The sequence below is a fragment of the Trachemys scripta genome, chromosome 2 (assembly GCF_013100865.1).
Source record: "Trachemys scripta elegans isolate TJP31775 chromosome 2, CAS_Tse_1.0, whole genome shotgun sequence".
Lineage (NCBI taxonomy): Eukaryota > Metazoa > Chordata > Testudines > Emydidae > Trachemys > Trachemys scripta.
In genome coordinates this window covers 41,087,941-41,114,440 of record NC_048299.1, presented here as the reverse complement: position 1 = coordinate 41,114,440, position 26,500 = coordinate 41,087,941, and the positions used below count along the sequence as shown (strand labels likewise).

General features: G+C 38.7%; 1 protein-coding gene across 1 annotated transcript in view; it reads right to left on the bottom strand.

Annotated features, from left to right (window-relative positions):
- The window catches only part of ADAM22 (ADAM metallopeptidase domain 22), a 197,503-nt gene that overhangs the window by 36,491 nt on the left and 134,512 nt on the right, over positions 1 to 26,500 (bottom strand). Inside the window, exons 10-26 of the mRNA XM_034760385.1 lie at positions 25,328 to 25,399; positions 24,094 to 24,260; positions 22,164 to 22,248; positions 21,599 to 21,689; positions 21,178 to 21,229; positions 20,650 to 20,749; positions 18,223 to 18,294; positions 17,645 to 17,737; positions 15,007 to 15,087; positions 14,709 to 14,759; positions 14,362 to 14,425; positions 12,053 to 12,158; positions 9,602 to 9,718; positions 8,755 to 8,923; positions 7,753 to 7,861; positions 5,659 to 5,749; positions 4,050 to 4,067 (exon numbers count right to left, since the gene is read on the bottom strand). Of these exons, the coding sequence (XP_034616276.1) occupies positions 4,050 to 4,067; positions 5,659 to 5,749; positions 7,753 to 7,861; positions 8,755 to 8,923; positions 9,602 to 9,718; positions 12,053 to 12,158; positions 14,362 to 14,425; positions 14,709 to 14,759; positions 15,007 to 15,087; positions 17,645 to 17,737; positions 18,223 to 18,294; positions 20,650 to 20,749; positions 21,178 to 21,229; positions 21,599 to 21,689; positions 22,164 to 22,248; positions 24,094 to 24,260; positions 25,328 to 25,399 (1,538 nt within the window). The remainder of the gene's footprint in view (positions 1 to 4,049; positions 4,068 to 5,658; positions 5,750 to 7,752; positions 7,862 to 8,754; positions 8,924 to 9,601; positions 9,719 to 12,052; positions 12,159 to 14,361; positions 14,426 to 14,708; positions 14,760 to 15,006; positions 15,088 to 17,644; positions 17,738 to 18,222; positions 18,295 to 20,649; positions 20,750 to 21,177; positions 21,230 to 21,598; positions 21,690 to 22,163; positions 22,249 to 24,093; positions 24,261 to 25,327; positions 25,400 to 26,500) is intronic.

Sequence of the window (26,500 nt, the reverse complement as noted above, 5' to 3'; positions counted from 1 at the left end):
TTTCAGAAATACAGACTGTGAACTCCTACAGAACTTGACTCTCTTAAGATTTTCTTCACTTCTTTCACTTCCAGATTTAAATTTCAAAAGCTCCTCATATGTTTAAAATATATAATCATATGCCAAAAGGCTCACAGACGGTACTTCACAATCCTTTTGGATCCTTTCATTCCATACTGAGTCTCAGTTGTAGTCTCAATCTTCATAAACCTCAGGAATATTTCAGAGGCAAACTTATTGTGATTTGTGGGTATCTCAATAGAGTTTAATGGTTCTCCAGTCTACTACTTAACAAATTGTCACTCTTTGATCAAACTAATGCTTTTTTCCATATCTTTGTGCATTTCAGGCTATCTCAGTCGATAGAACCATAGACATTTTACTCCTTTCAGTTTTTTACATTTTATTTGTTGCAGTTGCTTTGCTCTATCAAATAGTAATCCTTATGTAACACTGGCATGCACACTGATGATTTGTTTTCATTTTGGATTAAGAGCTAACACTAATTCCAATCAGGGCTTTCCAGTCGACTCTCTTGTACTTTTTTCATCTACTGAATCCTTGCTTATATATTTTCATAACTATTTCTTCAGATAGCCGACTATAGAATTTCCTCTTATGTTAATGAGATTTGGTTGCTATGCACCACTGGCTGCTTCATCATTTCCAAAAAGTCTTTGCCTATACTAGTTTCCATCCTGAACCTTGGCATGGAAACTGCACACAGAATGAGTCCACATTCATAGCTTTCCATCTCACTTAATAAACTTCTTGGATGATGGAACCTAAAAGTTCACCAAGAATATATTAAAATTGATATTTTAGATTCTCTCAATCCTCTCATGCTAATTTTGCACTGGTATAGGCTGGGTTTCATTTGATATTTTCAAGATTTAAGTTGCCCTATCCTCTGCCAATGTAGTTGTATCTCCAATCAAATGACTTTAAGGCCAACTCATTCTGCACATAACAGATATGTAGGGAAAGAGTCAACATGGCTTTTGTACAGGGAAATCATGCCTCATCAATCTGTTAGAATTCTCTGAGGGAGTCAACAAGCAGGTGGACAAGGGTCAATATAGCAAACTTGGACTTCCAGAAAGCCATTGACAGGGTCCCTCACCAAAGGCTCTGAAGCAAAGTAAGCAGTCATGGGATGAGAGGAAAGTTCCTCGCATGAATCAGTTACTGGTTAAAAGATTAGAAACAAGGGTAGGAATAAATGATCAGGTTTCATAATAGAGAGAGGTAAATAGCATGGTCCCTCAAGGAGTGTACTGGGACCTGTGCTGTTCAACAGATTCATAAATGATCTGTGAAAGGGGGTGAACAGTGAGGTAGCAAAATTTGCAGACGATACAAAATTACTCAAGATAGTTAAGTCCAAAGCAGACTGTGAAGAGTTACAAAGGGATCTCACAAAACTGTTTAGGCACCAAAATGGCAGATAAAATTCAGTGTTGATAAATGCAAAGTAATGCACATTGGGAACATAATCCCAACCATACATACAAAATGATGGAGTCTAAATTAGCTGTTACCGCTCAAGAAAGATCTTGGAGTCATTGTGGATAGTTCTTTGAAAACATCCACTCAATGTGCAGCAGCAATCGTAAAAGCTAACAGAATATTAGGAACCATTAGAAAAGGGGAAAATAATAAAACAGAAAATATTGTAATGACAATGTACAAATCACTGATATGCCCTCACCTAGAATACTGCGTTTCAAAATAGATATATTAGAATGGAAGAGGTACAGAGAAGGGCAAATGATTAAGGGTATTGAACAGCTTCCATATGAGGAGAGATTAAGAAGACTGGGACTGTTCATCTTAGAAAAGAGACTACTAAGGTGGGGATATGATAGAGATCCCTAAACTCATGAATGGTGTGGAGACAGTAAGTATTGTTTAGCCCTTCACATAATGGAAGAACTAGGGTTCACCTGATGAAATTAAGAGGCGGCAGGTTTAAAATGAAAATAAGGAAGTACTTCATGCAATGCACAGTCAACCTGTGGAACTCACACTGGGGATGTTGTAAAAGCCAAAAGTATAACTGGGTTCAAAAAAGAATTAGCTAAGTTAATGGAGAATAGGTCCATTAATGGCTCTTAGCCAAGATGGTCAGGGATGCAATGCTATGTTCCACATGTTCCTAAACCTCCATCTGCTAAAAACATCTGGCACTGGCCACTGTCAGAGACAGGATACTGGGCTAGATGGACCACTGGTCTGACCCAGTATGGTCTTTGTTATGTTCCTATAATAAGAGACTCCCACAAACCAGTCTTCCATTGTCCCTCTGCTGTACCGATATAGCTGCGCTGCTGCAGCACGTCTAGTGAAGATGCTCTATGGCAAAGGGAGAGAGCTCTCCCATCGGCATAATAAAACCGCCTCTGCAAGCGGCAGAAGCTATGTCAGCAGAAGAAGCTCTCCCACTGACATTATGCTGTGCACACTAGCGCATATGTTGGTGTAACTTATGTCGCTCAGAAGAGTGGGTTTTTTCACACCCCTGAGCAACATAAGTTATGCCAACATAGACTGTAATGTAGACAAAGCCTAAACAAATCTGCACTTGGCAGGGCCTTTCTGCTACATGCCAAGCCTTCTAAGAAACAGAGAGAGTACTACAAAGGTAAAGGGCATGCAGTGCAAGCTCAGCAGGTGGCAGCAGCAGATATAGCAGTATCTTGGATCAAGACAGTGTAATAACTGCATTAGACAGGAGGGGATTGGTTGGTGGGGGGGGGGGGGGGAGGCAGAAGAATAATCAGTGAGCAACTCTCTCTTAGGGTCTGATCCTGCACCACTGAAGCCAATTTGAGTTTGGCCTTTGACTTGAATGAGTGCAGGATCAGGCCCTTGCAGTTAGGGATGGTTAGAACAGCAGGGTAGGTGGAAGGAAGCATAGTTTCGGGGAAGGAGTGGGCTCTTCCTGGAATCAATAGCTGGCCCTTGGTTGGTGGGAAGAGTGATTCCATTAGTTTTACATTGCTTATCTGAATCAATGTGAATTTTTTAACAGATCAGCATTTGTTTTAGACAGTGGAGCACAGGATTCAGACTGACATTTTTCCAAACTGGATCATACATCCTCACTGCTGATTCTGATCTCACACTACTTTTACACTGGTGTAACTCCTGTGACTTCATTAGAGTTGCTCCTGATTTATACCAGTGTGAACTAGTCCTGGAATTGTATTCTCATCTTGGTATACCCTTGTACATATTAACCCATTTTTATCTAAATCCAATGTTATGGATCCTGTTCTGAAGTGCAGTATCCTGGGTTCCTGGTTGTATATAAAACATCAATCAAACATAAACTTGCAGGATATATATGAGACTAATTGAATTGTGACAGCAACATGGACTTTAACATCTATCTTTATCATTGAAATTATTTCCTTCAAATTTATCTATGAATTTAATTTAACTAAAATGTATTCAATTTAAAGGTGTAACTCCAGGAATGAATTTGGTTCAGAGAATTTAATATACATCAGGTTCATATTGTTGCTGACTCCTCTTGTACCTCAAGAACATTTTAATATCTAAAAGCATATTTGGTTTTTGCTCTGCTTTTATCTTTCATTATTTTTTTCTATCTTTTCCTGTTCTTATTGAATGAAATCCTGGCCCCAATTAAGTCAATGGGTGTTATGCCATAGACCTCAATGGGGCCAGGATTTTAGCCATTGTGTTTGAAGAGTTCACAGCATTTTCAGGTAAGTAATCCTTTATAAAATCATATAGATAATTTTAGGCAGTGGTTTCCAATCTTTTTTCATTTGAAGACTTCTAAAGTTTTCAAATGGAGGTGCAGACCTGTTTGGAAATCTTAGACAGTCTTTTGACCCCCAGGACATGCAGACCATAGATTGAAAACCACTGATTTAAGGAAACATTGAAATATGACAATTCATTATTCACAGGTGCGCTCTACAAAATTTACATCATCACAAAACTGGAAAAATACAGAAATAATCATCATTTAAAGCTTTCCTAAGGGATGTATTCACTTTACTTTTATCACATACCTCTGTCTCCGATAGTTTCTTTCCATAGAAAAAAAGAGAAAGAAATAAGAATGAATTACCAATGTGTATATATTAGGGAGAATGTGGCTGTATTCAACAGCATAAACAACAAGTAAATATAAAAACAATGTAGGCCAAAGTGAAATTTTGATTCTTGATGACTCCTAAATAAATCACTTTTGGAAAAGAGAACAGATGTATTAGTTCAAAACAAACTTGTAGGATTATATCCATATTGGACTGTTAGTGTCTCTAGGATATACACTGCAATGTTTTTTCAGTATCAGAAACATGCTTATTAAGTCTGGGAACATTTGGAAACCTTAGTTCTGTTTTTCAATACATATTTCTGTATTACCAGGAAAATTCATTAAATTACTGCCTAATCATATCGCAAAACATGCATTAAATTTTGAAGCTGTATTTCAAAGAGGGGTTCAGATCTTCACGTACTGCCAAAATCACTGGGTGGTATGCAAAGGTGGTTTAAAGCTATCCTTTTATTAACCTAATCCTCTTAGTATTCTGTGCACGCCTTTCTTCTTGCACTGTACAAGAGCAGCTCTCAACTCCTCTAATTTACACCAACTTTGAATGGCACAGGGATCCGAAATTATAAAAACAGCTGGAGCATGTTCATTGTAGCCAGGTCCTCATCCAAGAAAGGGCATAACCTTCTGGCATGTTCTTGCATTTAGATATAGGGCATTCCAAATACTTAAGTCATGCATTTAATCATATTGGCATCATAAGAACATAAGAATGGCCCTACTGGGTCAGACCAAAGGTCCATCTAGCCCAGTATCCTGTCTTCTGACACTGACCAATGCCTGGTGCTTCAGAGAGAACGAACAGAAGTGGTAATCATCAAGTGATCCATCCCCTGTCGCTCATTCCCAGCTTTTGGCAAACAGTGGGACTACAAAGTATAACTAAGAACAGCACTGGCCCAATATTATGAATCACTTCGGTATTATCCAAATAATGGTATTTGAATAGTCGAGCTTGGTTTGCTTTGTCAATATTCCACATGAAGGAGGTTGAAGCCATTTCATTTAAATCCAAATGCTGCTGACTTTTTTCTAAAAGCACATGCATTAAATCTTAATTTAATATCTGCAAAAACACTAAAATGTTTTGTTTACAGAAGAACTTCCACACAGAAACAAAACTGAAAAAAAAGAACATTAATACTGAAAGAAATGGACGTGGCCATTTTGGCCCTGATTCAACAAAACACTTAGGGCCAGATCCTGAGAAAATATAAACTGGATATCAGATAAGAATCTGAACCTTAATCGTATGCTTCAATCCCATCCCCAGTCAACAAACCACTTAAGCACAAGTTTATATTAATTTGGAATTAAGTTAATGGGAATTAAGCACATACTTAAACTTAAGCAAGTCCTTAAGTGCTTTGTTTAAACAGGGGCTATCTTTCTAAATTCCCTTGACCATTAATAGAGATAATTCATTTTCTATTTGATCAGCCACCCTAAATTTGTATAATTTTCAATATTCTTGCTTTATTACTTCATATTGTAAACAGCTATCTACTGAACATATATACATATTTTCAAATGTATTAAAAATTGCACATTATACTTACTTGTAACCCCATCCAGTTATTCCTAAAACGAGAGCCAACACTAAAATGGTGCCAGCAATAGCCCCTATTATTATATTTGTACTAACAACACCTGGGGGAAAGTGAAAGACAAAAAAACAAAATATACAGAAATTTAAAAATAAAAATATACAAAGCAGTTAAAGCACTATTCTAGAGATTTGTTTGAGAAACTAGATCTGTGCTGAATAATTTAAAACAGTGCTAGAGTCCTGTAAATAGCATTAATATGTTTAACAAGGGACTTTTAAAATTAGGAGCTATTGTAGTTTGACCACGTAACAGAAAATGAATTGAATTAATTGATTTCCAATCATGTTATAACTCCCGGCAATAAATTAATTATTCAAAAATATTAAATTAAAAAAAATAATACTAAGCCACTAGAAACACCTGCAACGTATATGGAACCATATGTATGAGTCTGTGTGTACGTATATGAACATTAAATCTATGATTAAAACACAGATGTTCAGTCAAACTAGATCATTCAATGGGCTGCACATTCTTAGCCTTCTAAATTTAAATAGGGGGCGTCTCATATAATGAAATAGGATCTGTAATAAGATAAAATGTCTTTATACCTGTATCGGAGGGGCAGGAGTAGAGGACAAAAAGACTTAGAAACTCCTTTTAAAATGTTCAATTTAAATTAAAAATACAGACATGTTGGTACTCTGTATAACATTTATACAATACTTTGAGGCTCCCTTGATTTGGTATAGAAGATTTCTTGTTCTCAGTTCAGAGATTAAGACTTTCTATTTTTCATTATGATCGTCTAGCTCAATGCTTCCCTTTCCAAAAGCGGATGTCCAAATACAAACCTCCAAGTGCCATATAAAGATACAAAAGTTGCCCCATATGCATATTTCTTCAGTTATTTATAAATAGGACATGAACAGCATTTTTTTTAAATCATCTATCATGCTGTATGTACAATTAAATCTACATTAAGTGATCTCTCAATGGACAAATAAAAAGTGAGGCGTGAAGGGAGAGTGTCTTTTGATAGAGGTAAATGATAATTTTACTTTAAAAGCTGAAGGGAATCCTACATGAGATTTAATCATACTTATTATATGATGCCATACATTATTTTAATTATTTATATAACACTTAAAATATAAATACACAATAAAAACAGACTTTTACCATACAAAGGAATATTTGTAGACAAAACATCTATCTATCTGACTGTTACCCTTGACTAAGGGTTTGTCTACATGGGAAAGTTTTACCAGTTATACCAGTATAATTACACCACTATAGTCATACTACTATAATTCCCCTTGGGACACACTCATTCTCAAGTAAGAATGCCTTTTTCAGTGTAGCTTATGTTGCTTAAGAAGGGGTTTAAGCTACACTGAAAAAGTAATTCTTCTTTCAGAATAAGAGTAGCCACCTGGGCCGTTATAGTGGTGTACCTATAAAGGTTTAAATTCACATTTTAACTTTTACCAATATAACTTTCTTATGTAGACAAGCTCAGAGATTAAATAAAAAATGTGTTTACATAAATCACTTATTAAATCTGAAAATGTACATTCAGTTATGTGTGCACATGTTATGCACAGATATTATATGTTCATATGATGTGCATGTATGCAAAAAGAGGCCATGTTTTGAACATTTGGCCCTGGAGAATAAGACAATTAAAAATATAAGCAGTGCTGACCCTTTTATCTGGTAATAGCGGGGAGGAGAGTTGCTGGTAAAATTCTGCTAATCTTAACCACGATTAGTTCCATTTATTTTAATAGGTTCATTCACATGAGTGATGCAAGCAAGATGCACCTGAATTCACTTATACAACCCACATGGCACTCTTATGAATTCTATAGGAGTCAAGCTGCGCAGATCCAGCTGTAGGGTTGAGGCATTCTTAGACCATTTGTTTTGTTTTGTTTTGTTTCTTTAAAGAAAGAGGTCAGGCTATCTAAGATATTGCTATATGCTAAGTGAGGGAGTAACTGATCTAGCTTTGCTTGTTGGACCTTCCCCCAAACCAAAGACTAGCCTCTACAATTTGTCGTCTATTGAAGTATTACCACAAATATATGCATTACACACCTTTGCCTGCCATTTCTTCATCAAAAATTGAAGCATCTTTGTAAGCGGTGTTGCAGTCATCTCCTACCCAGAATCGATCACACACACACTTGATTTCATTGCTGCAAACCTGCAGTTCAAAACGTAACCCAGAATAGAATCACAAAATGAACTTTTTTTTCACTATTTAGAATACGAATTAGGTAGAATTGTGTGGAACTGGTAAAAAAATGCTGCAAAATTCTGTACAATATTTTTGTTGTTTCACTTTGGGAGACTGTCCCCCTCAGATTTCAGTTTTCTTTTAAAATAGATTAAATTGATAATTTCACATCAAAAACTGAGTTTCGGCACCGTAGAAATAGGAGCTATCAAGGAGTATGTTATGGCTCCCTTAGAACAGGGCAGGTTTGAGCAGTCTGGGGATCACTTTAAACTATGACAGGGATCAAGGGACTCTATGCCATCTTGGAATAGCCAGAACTCAGGGCACTCCAGCAACCCCAGTCTCTGGCCCAGCACAGGAACCAAATACAGTAGCTGTGAACTAACTAAGAACTCCCCATACTGGGGGAATTCTCACCTGATAAGATCCAGTGCTTTATGGACCTTTTGTGCTACCTGTACAATACAAAGGGTCCAGAATATGACAATCAAATCTGGACCTATATATTTTAAAGTTTCCCAGAGCATGGTATTAAGTCCTTTAAATTCACATGAGGAAAGATGAAGCAAGTTGGAGTAAGTGATGAAAACTAAGTAATTTATATAACTTTTGTAATAATAGTATATACACTTACTGTAATACATAGCTCAGACTGCCTTGATTCCAATGTATTCACTACCTTTATATTTGACATACAATCTTTAAAAGTGTATCTAGAAAATTAACTTGTACCGCCAACAATTCAGTTTACTTTAATAAAAATGATCTACCTAGTAACAGAAATGCATAAATTTGGAAGCATTCAATAAAGGCAGCAGAAATGTAAAAGTCAAGGCTAAAAAACCATGAAAACATACTCCATGTCCTGAACAAATTTTGTCATCTGTAGTGCCTGGACAGATGCTGAAGTTAAAGGAATCAGTGGGGAGACATCTGCGCTCAAAACAGATCATCTCTGGGCCACATGGCGTTCCATCCTCAACATAGCCCAGGTCTGTTTCTTCATCTAGCTTAACATGGCCACCACTGCAAAACAAACAAAGAGCCACAATATATTTGCGCACTGCTTCTAAGGCGACCAGAGGGCAAGTGTGAAAAATCGGGACAGGGGGTGGAGGGTAATAGGTGCCTATATAAGAAAAAGACCCCAAAATCAGGACTGTCCCTATAAAATCGGGACATCTGGTCACCCTAACTGCTTCAGACATAAGACTGTTCAATACACTGGATTCTTGTGTGGCACATTCATTTTTGTTTGTGTCATTTTAATATGCAGAAACCAGGCAGGATCCATAAAATATATTGGGGAGGATAGGAGGTTTTTTCTCAGCGACCCTAATAAAAAACAAACTAAGATACTATATTTCTGCCGTAGACATGCTCTCCGCACAACACCCTTTAAAATACTCAGATTAAACATACATAACTCCTGGAGGCTGATGTTCTAGGGCATTTAGCCATAGAATAAATGAAGGAAGAAGCAGGGAAAGCTTCCCCAAAATGGCATTATAATGTGCCTCAACCCAAATCTGGAAGGAGCACTGGTGGGGGTCAGACTGAAGTTCAATTTACATTGGCTTTTGTTTTGTTTTTAATGGCAGCAGTTGCTTCTCACTTAGGAAGGAGTTTGCTGACATTTCCATAGCGGAGGAATTTGGAGGTCAATATCATCTCTGTTCCATTTTATAGGGTTTTAAGAATTACCTGCAGTTGTAGGATTTCCCCAGCTGTATGACTGAAGATGTGATTTCACCATCAAGTTCTCCAAGTCTTGGGACATTAGAGATATTGGAACACAGAAGATATCCACAAAGCACATCCCTGTAGTCAGAGGTTAAATAGACATTCACTCAGAAAAATAATCCAATAAAAATAGTTTACACGTATATAAAAAAAATCAGTGTCATTGACAGGTCTTTTGTTTTTTCACATGTGCTGGTAACTGGTATACAGCCCATTAGAATGGCAGACCACCACTTATTTCTCCCTCACTTACATAAGTGCTCAAGTCCAATATCAAAGACAAAAGGGACCATAATTCTCTATGTTCCCATCCTCGAGAAAATTTTCTCTGCTTACCTGCCTTACATATTTTCCTGTTATCTTTCTTTGCTATTGCTTCAAGTACCTCAGTGGCCAGACTCTTTGAGCCTGAGGTCTTGTCTACACATGAAAGTTTTATCACTTTAACTATACCAGTACTATCCCCCTAATGTGGATGCCATTATACTGGTATAAAAGTGCTTATACTGACATAGCTATTCCCATACAGGAAGGGGAATAACCTAGACCAGTATAATACACCTTTAGACCAGTGTAACTGTATCCACCTTAAAATCACCTCCTACCTGAAATAGTTATACTGGTACATGTCTGATTTTTCACTGTCTTGCATCTGAGCTGTCATTTACACCTAATTTGCACAGGTTTAAGCAATTACCTAAAGTGCAAGGCAGTGGAGAATGACCTCATGAACTGCCATGCCCTTGAGCCTCACCTAAGGCTACACTAGGAAAAGAGGCTTTTTATAAAAGGATTTTAATTGTTGTTTCAAAATGTGTTAGCACCCAGAGTACACAAGTTTAAGGCCTAGGCTCTCCATAGCAACACTGATTTCTGCCAGAGATGTCCAGAATCTATGTATTTCTTCACAAATCAGACGCGGCAGTATTTACTTCAAATATTTGTGAGATTTGGTAAAAAATATTATGATACCAGACACAAATCTTCCAATCAGCATTTTCTCTACTTGAGGATTTTATTTGTAGGAGAGAAGAATGTGGACTCATATCCAAGCTTTCCCAAAGTTCTGGTGGTATTTGGATCCAAATTTCTGTTTTGAGATTATCTCTTCTATGTACTGTCTCTTTGGGGCCCATGATTTGGATCTTCGTTTCAAAAACATTTATACTCCATACAGTAGGTCTGATTCTCCACTGCCTTGCACTTTGATAAGTCATTTGTACCTGGGCAAAGTGGGTGCCTAAGACTAGGTCTACACGGGGGGGGGGGAGGGGATCGATTTAAGATATGCAAATTCAGCTACGCGAATAGCGTAGCTGAATTCGACGTATCCGATCCGACTTACCCAGCTGTGAGGACGGCAGCAAATCGACCGCCGCAGCTCTCCCATCGACGGCGCTTACTCCTACCTGGGCTGGTGGAGTACGCGTGTCGATTCAGGGATTGATTGTTGCGTCCCGACGAGACGCGATAATTCAATCCCCGAGAGATCGATTTCTACCCGCCGATCCAGGCGGGTAGTGAAGACAAGCCCTAAGTTACAAAATCAGAATGGTGGCATTTTACACCAGGTTTTCAAAGATGTAAATGACTTCTCAAAGTGCCAGGCCATAGAGAGTCAGGCCCAGCCTTGCATTGAGGGTCTGACTACACTGCAGCTGGGAGGTGTGATTTCCAGTGTGGTACACAGATTCATGCTAGCTCGGCTGAAGCTAGCACATTAAAAATAGCAGCCTAGACATTGCAGCACACGCAGCGGCTTGGGCTAGCTACCCCAACTCAGACCCAGGTGGTTGGGCAGGCTTGGACTCAGGTAGCTAGCCCAAGCTACCACTGTTGCTGCTATGTCCACATTGCAAGTTTTAGTGCACTAGCTCGAGCTGAGCTAGCGCGAATGTGTCTATCCACAATGGGAATCACAACTCCCAGCTGCAGTGCAGACATACTCTTAGAGCAAAGTGAAGGACTGATATTATGTGCTGCCTTTCAGAGCCTTGGAGCAATGAGGAGGCAGGTAGTGACTTTAAGCCACCTTAACACCTCCTGGATTCTGGGTTGCTGTGGTGGCCAAAGTGGCCCCGGCATAAATTTGGCTGATCTGAGAGCTGTTCTAATACAACATCCCTCTCCGCCTTCTACTGAACTGCTCCACAGTCTGTTGCAGATGAGAATCCATGAAGCTGATGCAGACTATGGGGACTGTCCTCCAACCCCTGGCTCCATTCCTGACACCCTAAACTGGGGCTTGAGTTGTAGGTGGTCCTTAGAAGACAGCTGTCTTCTTCAGTTTTTGTGCCAGGGGAATTCTCCCCCAGCCAGATCCAGAGCTTTTAGAGCCTGTTTATGACAGGTGAAGGATTGGATTGGGACGAGAATCTCACACAAGATGCTTTCCAGAGTAGACGAACTTACTGTTTGTTGCACTGTATCCAAGTGTCCTTGCCCCTTCCACAGTTACCTTTCTCAGTCCCTTCAATATTCAGTTTCTCATAGCAGTATCTGTCAGCAGCTGTCACTTCTAAAAACAGAAACAATTTTCTTCGAATAAGATTATGCACATTTTTAAAAGCCTGATGCAAATTTGATGTTAGAAATTAGGTCGTAGATCAAATAAATCAAAAAATATCCTCTACTTTATTCCAGGGATATTGGCTCTAATTATCTCTCCAAGGATGTCTTCACTCCAGACCTTGTTTATAAGTAAATACCAGTTTTCAAGGAAAATGTTTTTGATGATGGCCAGTTTGAGGCTCTAAAGTGTTTGGGGGAAAATCTTGAGTTATAACAGCACTAGATTATAAAACCAAATACTTGCCAGGAACCTTGGATCTCTCTAGTTATCTTAAACGATGGAAGAACCTGTTCAGACAATAATAAAACCAAAACCTTAGCCTACGACTCAAATCTAGTTTTTAAAAAACTGCAGCTAATTTCTCATCCTTTCCTCCATTATTTTTCCTTTTAATGTGCCTAAATATTTCTTGGGTCTATCAGGGACCAGTAGCTTAAGTGCCTGAAATACAACACAACCTATTCTCCTTTGTTCTGTCCCAAGCAGCAGGAGGTACTAGATAGCTTATGACATGGCTGCTCTCATGAGACTTCCAGACCAATTATTCAGACTCAACACGTTCTTTGGATAAGCTTTATAAAAGCACCTGAACTTTCTAAGTAAGAATCTAAGCCAAACTTAAACTCTCAACTCATGGTTTTCCTGTTACAATTTATATTGTTTTTCTTCATCTCCAAAGAAAGCTGAAGTTCTGGCAGAAATCATTTAGCTTCTGCCAGAACCAAGAGTGACATAGTCAATGCTGAACAAGCTGAGACAGTCAATGCGGAAGCACCCTTCATTTGTACCTGAACAGCAAGCTAGGAGTGAATATCTTTGTCCAAAACATAGCAGACACAGCAAGTGCTGGTCTGTGACTGACCTGCTGCTGAAGACATTTCTCACAACATTTATTATTAGTAGTAGTAATAGTATTGGTTTTTCAGTAGTACCTAGAAGCCTTACTCATGTACTAGGTGCTGTACAAACGCATAACACATAGAGAGACCCTGCCCGAAAGAGCTAACAGCCTAAGGCTATGTCTATACTACCACTTATGTTGCCAAAACTTATGTTGCTCAGGGGCGTGAAAAAACCACACCCTTAAGCAACATAAGTTACACAGCTAGAAGTGCTGGTGTGGACAGCGCTATGTCATCAGGAGAGCTTCTCCCATGGACGAAGCTTCCGCCACTCGTTGGGGGTGATTTAATTATGTTGACGGGAGAGCTCTCTCCTATCAGCATAGAGCAGCTACACGAGAGATGTTACTGTATCGGTACAGCTGTGCTGATGTAAGCTCTCTAGTGTAGACATAGCCTAAGTTGAATCTTATTTTCTACACATTGTCGTGTTCAACACACAAAGTTGCATCAGTTTAACTAGACGTGTGATATTAAGCACATTTTGTTAAACCGGTGGGTGCAGCTCTGTGTGCGGAGACTCTTCTGTTGGTATTTCAGGTGCCAGGTTAAAACCGGCACACAAAATTCCACACGTTTAAATAAACAGATATGCACTAAATCAGACATGAATGAAGACCTCTGGCAACCATTTATTTTTTCTAGCCATGGTTTCAAACACGTTCCTAACTGCTAACTAAATATAAGTACACCAATCAGTGTGAAGAAACCGATCACCATGGCAATCTAGGGAGGTTCTGGGCTTGTTCTAAGCTCCAAGGGCCAGCAGGGACCGGGAGCACAGCAGAAGCAATTGCTCAGTCCCTAGAGAGAAGAAACTCTTGAGTGACCTCCTCTGACTAATGCATGGATCACCAGTGATGGTCTTTGAAGAGTGTCAAGCCAAGCACTTGTTGGCTGCAGACATGGTTGTTATGCTGAAGGGTCTTCAATAGCCAGGGACAGAAGTAAAGTGAGGGAAGGAAGATAGAGGATCACAGAGCAACTGCCCACTCCTTTTCATAAAAAAGTAAACAATTATACTAAAAGTGAGTCCAGGCAAAAAACAAGAACTAAAGGGCAAAGTTCACAAGTTTCCTCTTTTACATATGGAACCCGGTCTCATGGTGAGTCCATATCATGGCACACAGTCCCAGCTAAATTTTGACTGATTTTAATGATTCCAGGTAGGTGTATGTCTACAAGATATTTGAATCTTTAGAGCTATATCAATGAAAATCAACTTAGAAACAATAATGTATACTCACTTTCACCCCAGATATATTTACACTGCCGATCCCTGGTTTTACATCTTCCTCCGAAACAAATACCCTAAAGAAACAGAAGAGACATTTTCACAACTGGGTCAAATACATTTTCAAATCAGGTAAATGACTATTATTCAGTTTATTTTGCAATATATGATGGAAACACTAATTAACACATAATGTGGTTCTACTTTCTAATTGAAAATACTTTGTGACCCTAGATCCAAATCTCTTTGAAGTTAGTGGTAAGACTCCTACTGACTTCAAAGGATTTCAGATCAGAACCTATAGGAATATGTTTTCCCAACTATAAAAATACTAAAAATATAAATCCAAATTATAATTACCTGTTTGTTATCACATGAATACCCATCCATTTTGTGAATATTGGGAGAACACTATAGAAAGAGAAAATAACCACTTGATAATCCAGATAGTGAGCAGGCTATAAAAACAATTTATAAATCTAAGGCCATTAGTGGCATTTCAAAATTTCTTTCACTATCACTTTTCCCCCTAAACTTAAAGTAATTTTTATACAACATTTAAACAACTTACAATACTACTACAATAACTCTCAAACTGACTGAGATTGTGCATGTGTTGAACTTTTTCACTTTTTGTGAAAGAGTTTTAAAATATTACCTGGCTGGAGTTTCCTGTGCAGTTTTCTGGAATATCACAATCATTTACCGCATCTCGACACACAACTCCTTTAGATTCAAACTAAAACAAGTTTGAAAAAATCACTTTCTTAGTATCTCTATAACCAGCTTTTTCATGCAATAATAATTTCAACAGTTTTAACCAGAATCAAACAATGGGAAATTTTCAACTGTTTTTGGGAAGCTGTTTTGACTCAGTTTAGATTCCACACATGTCACCAGGATTAAGAAAACAATCACCTTATGTTTTCAGTTACAAGTGTAAGGGCCAAATTTTGCTCTCACTTCTATTAATCTACCTAAGATACTTGCATGTCTCTCATCACTGTAGTACCTGAGTACCTCACAGTCTTTAATGTTTACCCTCACAACACCCCGATGAGGTAGAAAAATGCTTTTACCCCCATTTTACAGAGAGGGAACTGAGGCACAGTGAGACTAATGACTTGCCCAAAAGCACACAGGATGTGTGTGGAGGAAGGGAATTGAAATTGAGCCTCCTAACTAGCATCTAACCACGGACCACGCTTCTCTTTTATAATTTTCACTTCCTCCAGGACAGCTACCAGAGGTCATTAGTAAGAGATCATTGGGTCACTTACATTTAAGTAACTCAATTATAACAGTGTAAATCAGGGTAGAAATTGGCCATAAACATTGTTGGATTCTACATCATTTTATACCCACTTCTAAAGTATCCATACATTTAAGGATGAGAAATTTAGTAATGACAGAATGTATGGTGTTTAATTTCTGAATAAACATTTTATACCATTGCCAAAAGCCTCATGACCTGAAGAAATGGCAAAATATCCCAGAAGTGGGGACTGTCAGTGCTGTGCACCCTGTTTGCCAATCAATCATCACTACTTCTTTCTCAGTTGCATCACCAGTTATGGACATGCCTCAGGTCCACCTCAGAGCCCTCAGTTTTTCCTGACTGGTCTGTTAATCTGTGCACCACAGTTCACTTTTTTAATTTGTGCTCTCTTTCTGCACACAGATTTTGTATAAGATTTGACCTGCTAGTGTTCTAGGTCCCCAGCTGGTGTAATCAGTGTAGCTTCATTGTCTTTAGTAGAGCTAAATTGATTAACATCAGAGGAAACTTTTTTCTGACACCTGGCTTAGTTTTTTTCTCCCCTACCAGCTGTGGAAAAAAATAGATAGATAAGTTAGACAGATAGGGTAACATTTTCAAAAGTGCCTAAGTGACTTAGGATCCTAAGGGCTTGTGTATACATACAGCTGTTCTTGACTAACATCACACGTGGACACACTTATTTCAGAATAAGAGTGCCTGTCACAGGGTGACTGGCCCTTTCAAAGGGTGTGAGGACCAACACATCGGTGACCTGCTGCTCAATTAGGCTTAAGGGAAGGCAAATGGGCCTTATAATGGTCTATTACAGCATAATTTGCACATTTTTTGTGTTTAATGATGAGCCCAAAGTCAAAGAAGAATGTGGCACTAAGCTATTACTAACATTTCTCCTATAGGAGTCAGACACATAAATGCCCATCGATCAAGATGATAATATCGCATATAAGTACACTGCATTGATAACATTATTATTATTTATTAGATGAACATTGTCCTTTATTAGAACATTGTCCTCAGCTTGAAGACAAAAGGTGAAAATCAGAAGAGTGTGTAGCTGGACTCCCTCGTGAACAGACACTTGACCTGCTTCTGCCTATTGATTGATTTATGAGTCTAAGGCTGTCTACATTAAACTTCTACAATAGCACAGGTGCGTCTCTGTACCGCTTCAGTGTAAACACTCACTACAGTAATGGGACGGGTTCTCCTGCCGTAGTACTTAATCCACCTTCCTGAGAGGCAGAAACTAGGTTGACGGAAGAAGCCCAAGCGCGGTCTACATCGGGGGTAAGCCAGCTTAACTACAGAGCTCAGGGATGTGGGTTTTTCACACCCTTGAGTGACATAGCTGGGTCAACCTGACTTTTTAGAACAGACCAGGCCTTATGGGAGTTTAAGCTTGTGTAACTTACATAGGGCCTGATCCAAAGCTCAATAAATTAAATAAAAAGATTTGCATTGTATTAAATGGGCTCTGGATCAAGTCCCATGTTAAGGAACCAGGAGGAGGTATAAGTTAAAGTAACAGCAGGCCTCCTTTAACTTACACATCCTTACACATTACTGCTAGTTGCTCTTCTTACTACACTCTTCTCTGTGACCCCCGTTCTATAATTTTCTCCAACAGAGACTTCCTCTGATTCAGAGAGGCAAATGTAGAGGTGATGTATAAGTGACATGGTGCATGCGTCTGAACATGTAAGTCTAAAGGAGTCCAGAAGGAGTCCAAACTGATTTGGACTGGTTTGGGGTTGGAAGAAGGTGTAAATTAGTCTAGACTTAGACTCACCTCTGAATTTGGCCCACACTCCCTGCCCCAAGTATTTTATAATCTAAAAGACAAAGATCAGAGCTAGATTAATCAGTTTTTGATGAGTTTTAAGGTTCAAAATTTCAGAAAGGGAGGTCCAAGGTCTGAGAGCAAAAATGCATGTGCAATTGTGCCTATAATCACCTAAACTCATTAACTCCCCATAAATGACAGCACAAGTCACTTTAAGCTCATTGTACTTACCTGACACTTTCTACAGCAAAGCCCATTGCTGCACTGTGAGCCTGCAGTCAGGGTGCATGTATGACAGCAATCTCCTCCTTCAATGGCACACTCCTGGGGAACAGACACACATGTAAAATGTTACAGAAAAAAACACTATTTCTCCAAAAACTCCATTACTGCTACCAGGTGCTTTTAAACTCAAGTAGATTTTAACCAGGCTCGGTGTGAAGCTGAATATATACTATATGCATGCCACTAAAACATCAGGGTTTCCACAGAGTAGAGTCTGAGATACCACAGTTTCCCCTTTATATAAAATAGGACATAATTGTAATAACTGTGTGGTATCTGTTGCCAAATGCTGACAATTTTAATGATATACTAGGATCATTTCCCAAATATTAAAAAATTATCTTTCAGGGCCTGATTTTGCAGCCTTAATTATGATTATTATTTAACATTAAATATATAAATATATATATCCAAATATATATATCCATATAACGTTTATATATATATATATATATATATAAAAAAACAAAAGCCACCACCATGCTGAGTCCATTGCAGTAGGCACCGTATTACGTTGTACTTACTGCAGTAGTACCACAGTCACACTCTTCTCCATCTTCAACAAAACCATTGCCACATTCTGGAGGATCTAGAAGCTGCAGTGCAAAAATTAAGAAAAACAAAATGCTACAAATCTTTCCCAAGATCCCAAGTGAACTTCTCAACTCTTAACTATGTACAATTTGTGCAACAGGACTTTAAATACATTACATTAATCACAAGGTGACATTTTCACTGTTTGAGTTGGGGGGGGTGTCTTAATTAGCTGATCTTGATTTTAATATCAACCTTCCAATGGAGTGTTGTAGGACAATACACCCTGAAACACGTGGTTTCATTTCCCCCATGCTTCTTGTAAAGAGGTCTGTATTCCCCCTTCCTTGCTAGAATGAAGCATGCATCTCTGAAAAACTTGTGAATTAAATAAACATTCATTTAAAAAAATGTTTTACTTTAAAAGATTTTGGATACAATGTTTTAAATTGCAACTTGATCATTCTGGTTTCCACTTCTTTCTTTCACATTTTCATATCCTATAAAAGAAAAATCTAAATGCTGCTAATCTAAATTGTGATAAGGGATACAAAAACTTCTACTGAAGTATTTTTGTGAATTAGTATAATGAGTAAACAAAGCCATGGTGAGCATACATTCTATTAAAAATTATTTTGTTACAAAAAAGAATCCACCCAGTGAAGGGATTAAACAATCAACATTTCTCATCATCTGTCATGAGATATGAAAAACTAGACCTGCAAAAGGAAGGATACAGGTGTTCAAAAACAAGAAATAGTTACATCCTATCAACAAAATAAACAATGCTGACTCTCCCTTATATCATTAATGACAGGTTTCAGAGTAGCAGCCGTGTTAGTCTGTATCCGCAAAAAGAAGAACAGGAGTACTTGTGGCACCTTAGAGACTAACAAATTTATTAGAGCATAAGCTTTCGTGGACTACAGCCCACTTCTTCGGATGCATATAGAATGGAACATATANATATCTCCTCAATATATGTTCCATTCTATATGCATCCGAAGAAGTGGGCTGTAGTCCACGAAAGCTTATGCTCTAATAAATTTGTTAGTCTCTAAGGTGCCACAAGTACTCCTGTTCTTCTTATATCATTAAGTACATCTGTTAAAAGAAACACACAACACTTTGCAGATGTACTCCCTATTATAATCATCCAAATGAGAAGACAGCATTTAATATGTGAGCCTTGTGAGATGATTTTCACTAGGGTGCTGAGATAGAGAAAAAGCAAATTCATTCTTGTTTACTTGATAAAGGCAGTTCTCTCATAATGAGAAATCTACAAACCTGCAGCCATAAACTATCCAAGTGAAGAACAATGCCCCCCTCTAGTGTTTACTGCAATTCTACAGCAGTGCAATCGGTCATAAAATTTACTCTATTCCTCCAGCTACTGCAGAAATAAAAATCCTTTGTGGTCATTAATGCTGCCAATTTAGCCTGTCTGCAACTTTCCCCACTAGTCCCAGGATTAGCATTGTAGATGATAGCATCAGTTATAAACAAAGGATTCAAGATCCCCATCCTGACAATCTTGGGTTTTGACTACTGCTGCAATAAACAAAGCCAGTGTTCACCAACTAACCTATTGCAGAAGCCACCATTCTAAAGGTGCCAACTCTTTTGCTAGGGGTTTCTTTACCTCTAATTTATATTGATTTTCCCTTATATTTCTAGCTGCAAATATACATTTCCATTTTATATTATTTGTTCAATCAATAGGCAGAAGCAGGTCAAGTGCTGTTCACGAGGGAGTCCAGCTACACACTCTTCTGATTGTTCCACAAATACAGGCTCTACAATTATTATTTGGTGCTACACTGAAGATTTATTCTGGTGTATGTGAGGAAGAGCTTTGCTCTGAAAGAAAGGGTCTAAAATGCTGGAAGAATCTGTACAAGATTTTGTTAAAGCATAAGGATTACATGGTGTGTGTGTCTTGTGCTGATCCCCTCACACAGGGCGAATTTCACCCTCTGAGTCTTGGGGCTGGTCTACACTTAGTCCGGACTTCGGACTAAGGTACGCAAATTCAGCTACGTTAATAACGTAGCTGAATTCGAAGTACCTTACTCCGGACTTACCGCGGTCCAGACGCGGCCGGAAGTCTCCCCCCGTCGACGCCGCGTACTCCTCTCGGCGAGCTGGAGTACCGGCGTCGATTGTGAGCACTTCCAGGATCGATCCGGGATCGATTTATCGCGTCTTAACCAGACGCGATAAATCGATCCCAGAACATCGATGGCGTGCCTCCGGACCAGCCGGTAAGTGAAGACTAGGCCTTAGCCAGAAAGGGTAGTTTCCTTCTTCCAAGAGTTCTGGCTGCAAAAATATATGTATAAGATTGTGGAAAGGTAAGAAGTAAAGTATACCTTGACCACTGTTCCCTTTCTCAATAATCAGCTGTTAATTACCTTGGATGGCTTATTGAAGAGGCAGGCGCCACCTCCGTTGTTCAAAAATTCATGATACTCCTCAATGTCACACTTGGAGAACTTGCTTGGAAGATAATAACTACAAAGAAATAGGGTAGTTGGTTATTTATTTCTCAAGTCGCTTTTGACCATTATACAATATTTTGTCTGCTTCCAAAATATGGAGGGAAACATATGGCCATATTCTTGGAAAGGGGTTGCTAGTGTACTTGATTCAGAGCCATGCGGCGAAAATATCTGCTTGCAAATCAGTACTCCCATTCTAACTTGTAAGCCTTTTTGTAGTACAAGTATTTGCAGCATTTGGCCTAGACTCTGTAACTGACATTTTTAATCTCTCATATATTGAATATGTTCCTTTTCTCGCTGTTGAAAGAGTGTTTAATATTGCCCTAAATCATGTACAACTTTTTCATAGCAGATGCTCAGCTCAACCATGAAAGGTATATTTGTTGATTCATTTGCTTTACGTCATAACATGGAAGTTCCTATAAAGAAATGTCTTACCCAGTGTCTCCCATTATACATCCAGACCATGTGTCCTCACACTTACACTCACCTAACAACAACAACAAAATTAAAATTCACACTTTGAGTCTGACAATTTTAAAATCTCTGCATAACATATATTATGTTTCTCATCTTAAAAAGAACACTGAAAACACTATATTCCTAATTTCTTCCAAATACAATATGGAAAGAACCATTTACTTTTTTCACTATGCACAGGACTCAAATTTATGCGTACACATTGGTCAAACTTTCTTCCATAAAATCACACACGTTACTACCGGTATGCAATCTTGACAATCTTAGAAAAAAATTCTTGCTTTTCATTTTTTATTTTCCAGTGGAATCAGGAGGAAACGCCTCCACTGTATAAAGAATTTCACTTGAAAGAAGGAAAAACAAACAAACATAAATTTACCAGTTAGTAGTTTTCTTTTATCTGAAAAAATGCCAAGATTGTGGCCTAACGACTGTGCCAATGTCACTGCAAGTAAGTCTGGCTTTCCAAACTGAAAGAAACAAAACAGGATGGGAACAATAATCGTTTTGACACAAGAATCTGAAAACATAAAACACACTTTTTATACATTTTAAAATAAGATTTTTTTAAGGCAAAAGCAGATCAACAGTTTTATGGCTCTTACTTCAGTGAAGACTCATTTAACTGCAGCTGGATAATGGATCAGCAAGAAAGACAAAACACACTCTTAAGAATAGGTAAGATTTTTTTCTTACCACAGTAGCTTCAAGTGTGAAGGAGAGAAAGCTGCAGACTCTAGTTTGGAAATTCAACTGAACCCAAACCCAAGCTTATTCCGTTTGCCTTTTAGCATTATCCTCTATTTTGAACTTTATTCCATGGGACTGTATTAATGTTCTGTATTGGTCATGCAATAGGGGGACATTTTGAGAAAAATGCTTGTGCGGACACAGACACTGTGACTACCACATCAATTTGTGCTAGTATGAATATTCACACCTACTTCATTCACACCTCCACCTTTCAATAGTGAACAAATTCCACCAATGTAGGCTGCACCACTCCGACTGCTCTGAAATTGACTCCCCCTTTAAAAAACAAAACAAAATGAGAAAGTTTACTTCTTATGTTAGCCAATCCCTCTATTTACCTCCCTTATTTCCAAATGCCAGTTGCAATGACTGTGTTGTTGACTGCACACAAACAGAATAGAGAGCTGTGAAAACCAAAGAAGCTTTCACAATTCTTTCTGGGAAACCTTTCCCAAAACAGACTAAGAAGGAATAACATCTGTTCTCATGCACAGGCAAATTCTTTGAGGGAGAAACTCCCCTATAAAATAGTTTCATATTTTCAAAAAATATGAAAGTTTAAGGCCAGAAGGGGCCATTACATCACACAGTCTGACCACCTGTATTAAATTTCAACCAAATACCCCTATATTAAGCCCAATCACTTTAGTTAGACCCTGAGCATGTGAGCAAGACACACCAGCCAGGCATCATTAGCAAAGAGGATTCTTTGAACCCCCTCAGAGCACTGATCCACCCTGTCTGGTGTCCCATCTTCAGTTGTGGCTGACCATTGATTCTTTAGAGGAAGGTGGAAAAAACCCAAAACCAACCCACAATACGTCAGGCCAATTATGTGTCAGGGGAAAAAATCCTTCCTAGCCTCTGCAGAAGTCCTGAGGCATGAGATTTCATTAGAGCTGCAGATGAGAGCATGCTGAGGGCTGTGCAGGCAAACCTGTTTCCCTTGTCCATGACAGAAGGGGGATTCATAGATTCACAGATTCCAAGGCCAGATGGGGTCACCACACAACCATGCAGCCCGATCCCTCAATTTCACTGTTTGTATCCCTTCTAAAAAGATGTAATTGTAGGATCTGCTATTTCTAGATGATCTAGGAATTTAATGTTCTCAGACATTGTTATTATTATTATTTGTATTATAGTAGCATGTAGAGGCTCCAACCAAGATTGGGGCCGCACTGAATAAAATGTTCTACAGCCACACAGGAAGAGACAGACCCTGCCCCCAAAGAGTTTACAATCTGAACAGACAAGACAAAGTGTGGGAAAAGGAAAGTATTTTACCCCAGTTATACAGAGGATGAACAGAGGCACAGAAAGATTAAAAACCTGATCCTACAAATACTTATGCACCATGCTTAACTTTACTCATGTAAAGTCAGATGGACTAATTTAGCATGTGCCTAAATGTCTATGGGATTGGGCCCTAAATGACTTGACCAAGGTCACACAAAAAGTCCGTGGCAAAGCAGAGAACTGAGCCCCAATCCTGTCTCTCACCAAGAGACCACCCTTTTCTCTTTTCTGTTAGGTTTTATTACATCAATCACATTACCAAAACAATTCAGAGAATTAGGGAAGAACAGAAACATTCCTCCCAGTAATGATACTCAGCTTATGATCCTTATGGTGCACTTGTATCTTGAGAACAAAGTATTTTGAAGGAACAGAGAACCTCAGTAATCCTGCAATATGCAGGGCATGAGTAATATCTACTGGCACATATTGTGTCATTGGCTTTTAAGCAGAACTCCACATTGGTTTCAATGTTCTGCTATAAATGAATGATGTGAGTGGCCAACTGTCAGTATTCTATTGCAACACAGTACCATGCACTATCAATCAGGCAATCTGTGTTGGCAGGTAATTACACAAGACAACAGGAGTTCACAGCACATGCAGCTTGTGCTTAATATATTGAAACTAGCATGAGAGTAGTGTCTAGTTACATGATTAGTTACATTGTTCTAACCTCCCACCTCCCTGTCCCTACGCACTATTGTCAGGATTACTGTACACTGCATAACACCATCGAAAGAAAATGTTTCAGCCACTAATAATAAAGCACTCCCCATGGAATGAAAAAATAGTAATAAAATGGCATACGAAGTTACGTACGAAAAAAGGTGAACTGCATCACTTTTCTCTCTGATAAAATCTCTCCTATATTTCATAAACTCACGTAGAGTCACCAATGGGTTTTCAGATATGGTGAACTTGTTATCAGTAGCCCAGGTTTCCATGGCAACCAATACTATCCTGGTGTTAAGTTGTTCTTTATATATCTAGTACATTAACAAAATGAACAAATATATTATATCATATAGAATATAGTTGCTTCTTTCCCTTTTTTTGTAACAACTGCCGTCTGTAATAATGAACATTTTGTTCCCTGAGGCTCACCAACTTTCTTTTTTAAACAGGAAGTAGTACAGCTAAAATCCAGATTTTAGGCCACACACCAGTAAGCAGTTCTGCATGACTACAAGGGTCCACCAGCAAAGAGCTCCTGGTAGGATCTGAGCCTTGCAAAGATCTCTGGGACTCTAAAACCTTTGTAAGAATAAATTGAGAGATTTGATACAAATCTCTAAAGAGCCACACAAGAATTCTGGATAACTCGAAGATTTAGGTTCAGAAAAATCAGGGTTTATCTGTATTTTATAGTGTCCATCATACTTCACTTACACAACAGGGCTCTATACTCCTCAACAGATATATGCAACAGGTACCTGTATCAGGGAGACCTGACCACTTCCACTGTTACAGAATCTTCAGCAGTGCCTATCTTCAGACTGAGTGACTTATCAGGAACCATCGTGTCCCAGACCAAAGGACTTCAACAGTGGGAATACTATTTTTCATTTGCAAATCCTGGAAATGTTTCTGGGCACAGTAGCCATTTATAGTATACGCACATTTGTAGTGTGATTTATAGCCCCAACAACTACCTATATTCCCCTGCCCCATATAAAATAATATGAACTCAAATTTCTTAAAGGCTGAATAAAACATACAATTTCTCCTTATATTTTAGTGCATTATAGTTGTAGACACTTTCCTGGTTGCAGCTATAGTTAATACATTACCCTTACTGGGTAGTTTTCTGAATAAGATGTGCTTTAAAAACCTCAATCCAGCAAGGTACTTGAGCATGTGAAGTCACTGAAATTATTTAAAGTTAGGCACATGCTTAAATACCGTGCTGTACTGGGAGCTAAATTAACATCTGCAATCTTCACATAAATTAATATCATGTATATCTGTGAAATAACATTTCCTACAATTATCGGCACTACAACCACATGGTTCACAACACATTTAGAAAAGCATTTCGTTGAATAATACTTACTAAATCTGCCACGTTCACCACTGATTTAGCATAGCTGTTCGTATGGCCGACTGATAATCTATGTTTTTTACACTGAAAAACAAACACAGACCAGTTAGAAACATATTACTAAAAAATAATTTTGATTGAAAAACATAAAGCAAAAGATGAATCTATCAACAGCAGAAGCTGTGCTCAAGCTGCTTATCTTTTGCGCTGACTGAAATGTTAAAAAATTGTGTCTAGCAAATTGTTCAGATACGGATATTACCTACCTGCCTCACAATGGTGTTGTGAAGATTCATTAATTAATGTTTAGAAAGTGCATTAAAGAAACCCAACTCCAAGGAGGAGAGCTAGAAACTCGTAACTTGAGAGGGTAGGGTTGCCAATTTTGGTTGAACGTATTCCTGGAGGCTTCATCACATGACATAATCTTTAATTAAAGATTAATCTTCAATTCTTGGAGACTCCAAGACAATCCTAAAAGAGGCTGAACATTTGAAGTACAATCCCAGCTCCAGGAAGGAGGCTGAGAGGCCTCATAAACAGGGGGAAGAAAAACCTACCAGGACTTTTATACAGAGCCAGAGTGGGCGAGAACTTGAGCTTCTAAAGAAGTGAGTTTCACTCTGCAGAAAGAGTTAATAAACCTACAAAGGGGGTAAGTGCTTTGACCTAATCTGGTCTGTGTAACTGACTAGAACAGTCCAAGTGGGTGCTGTGAGCAATGCACTTTTAGGACCACAAGGGGGTACTCTGAAGGCAGTCCACCATGACACAGGGTACCAGAAGTTGGATGTGAGGCCTCCTCCTCTCAAGGAGGGAAATCTGAACAGCAGGGCATAAACAAACCACTGTGAGACATTTACCCTCCCAAATCTGCATGTGGGGGGGTCCAGCACCAACTGCAGGAAGACCAGCTCTTTCTTTTTTTTTTTTAAGGCATCCAGCAATTGGGACAAGACAGACGTCGGAAATGAAGAAGTCACGGAGTTGTAATTTAGGTAGTCCCTCTGTCTCTCCTTAAGATGGGAGTCATCCCAGCTTTTCTCCTTGGAACTGGGGTTGTAAGTCAGGCCAGCTATTGGGCCATAGCCAGCTTCTCCTACTGCAGCCCCTTTTCCCAAGTACTTCCCAAGCTCAGAGAGTTCAGCAGGTTACTCTTCTCCTGCTATGGGGGAGGAGGCAACA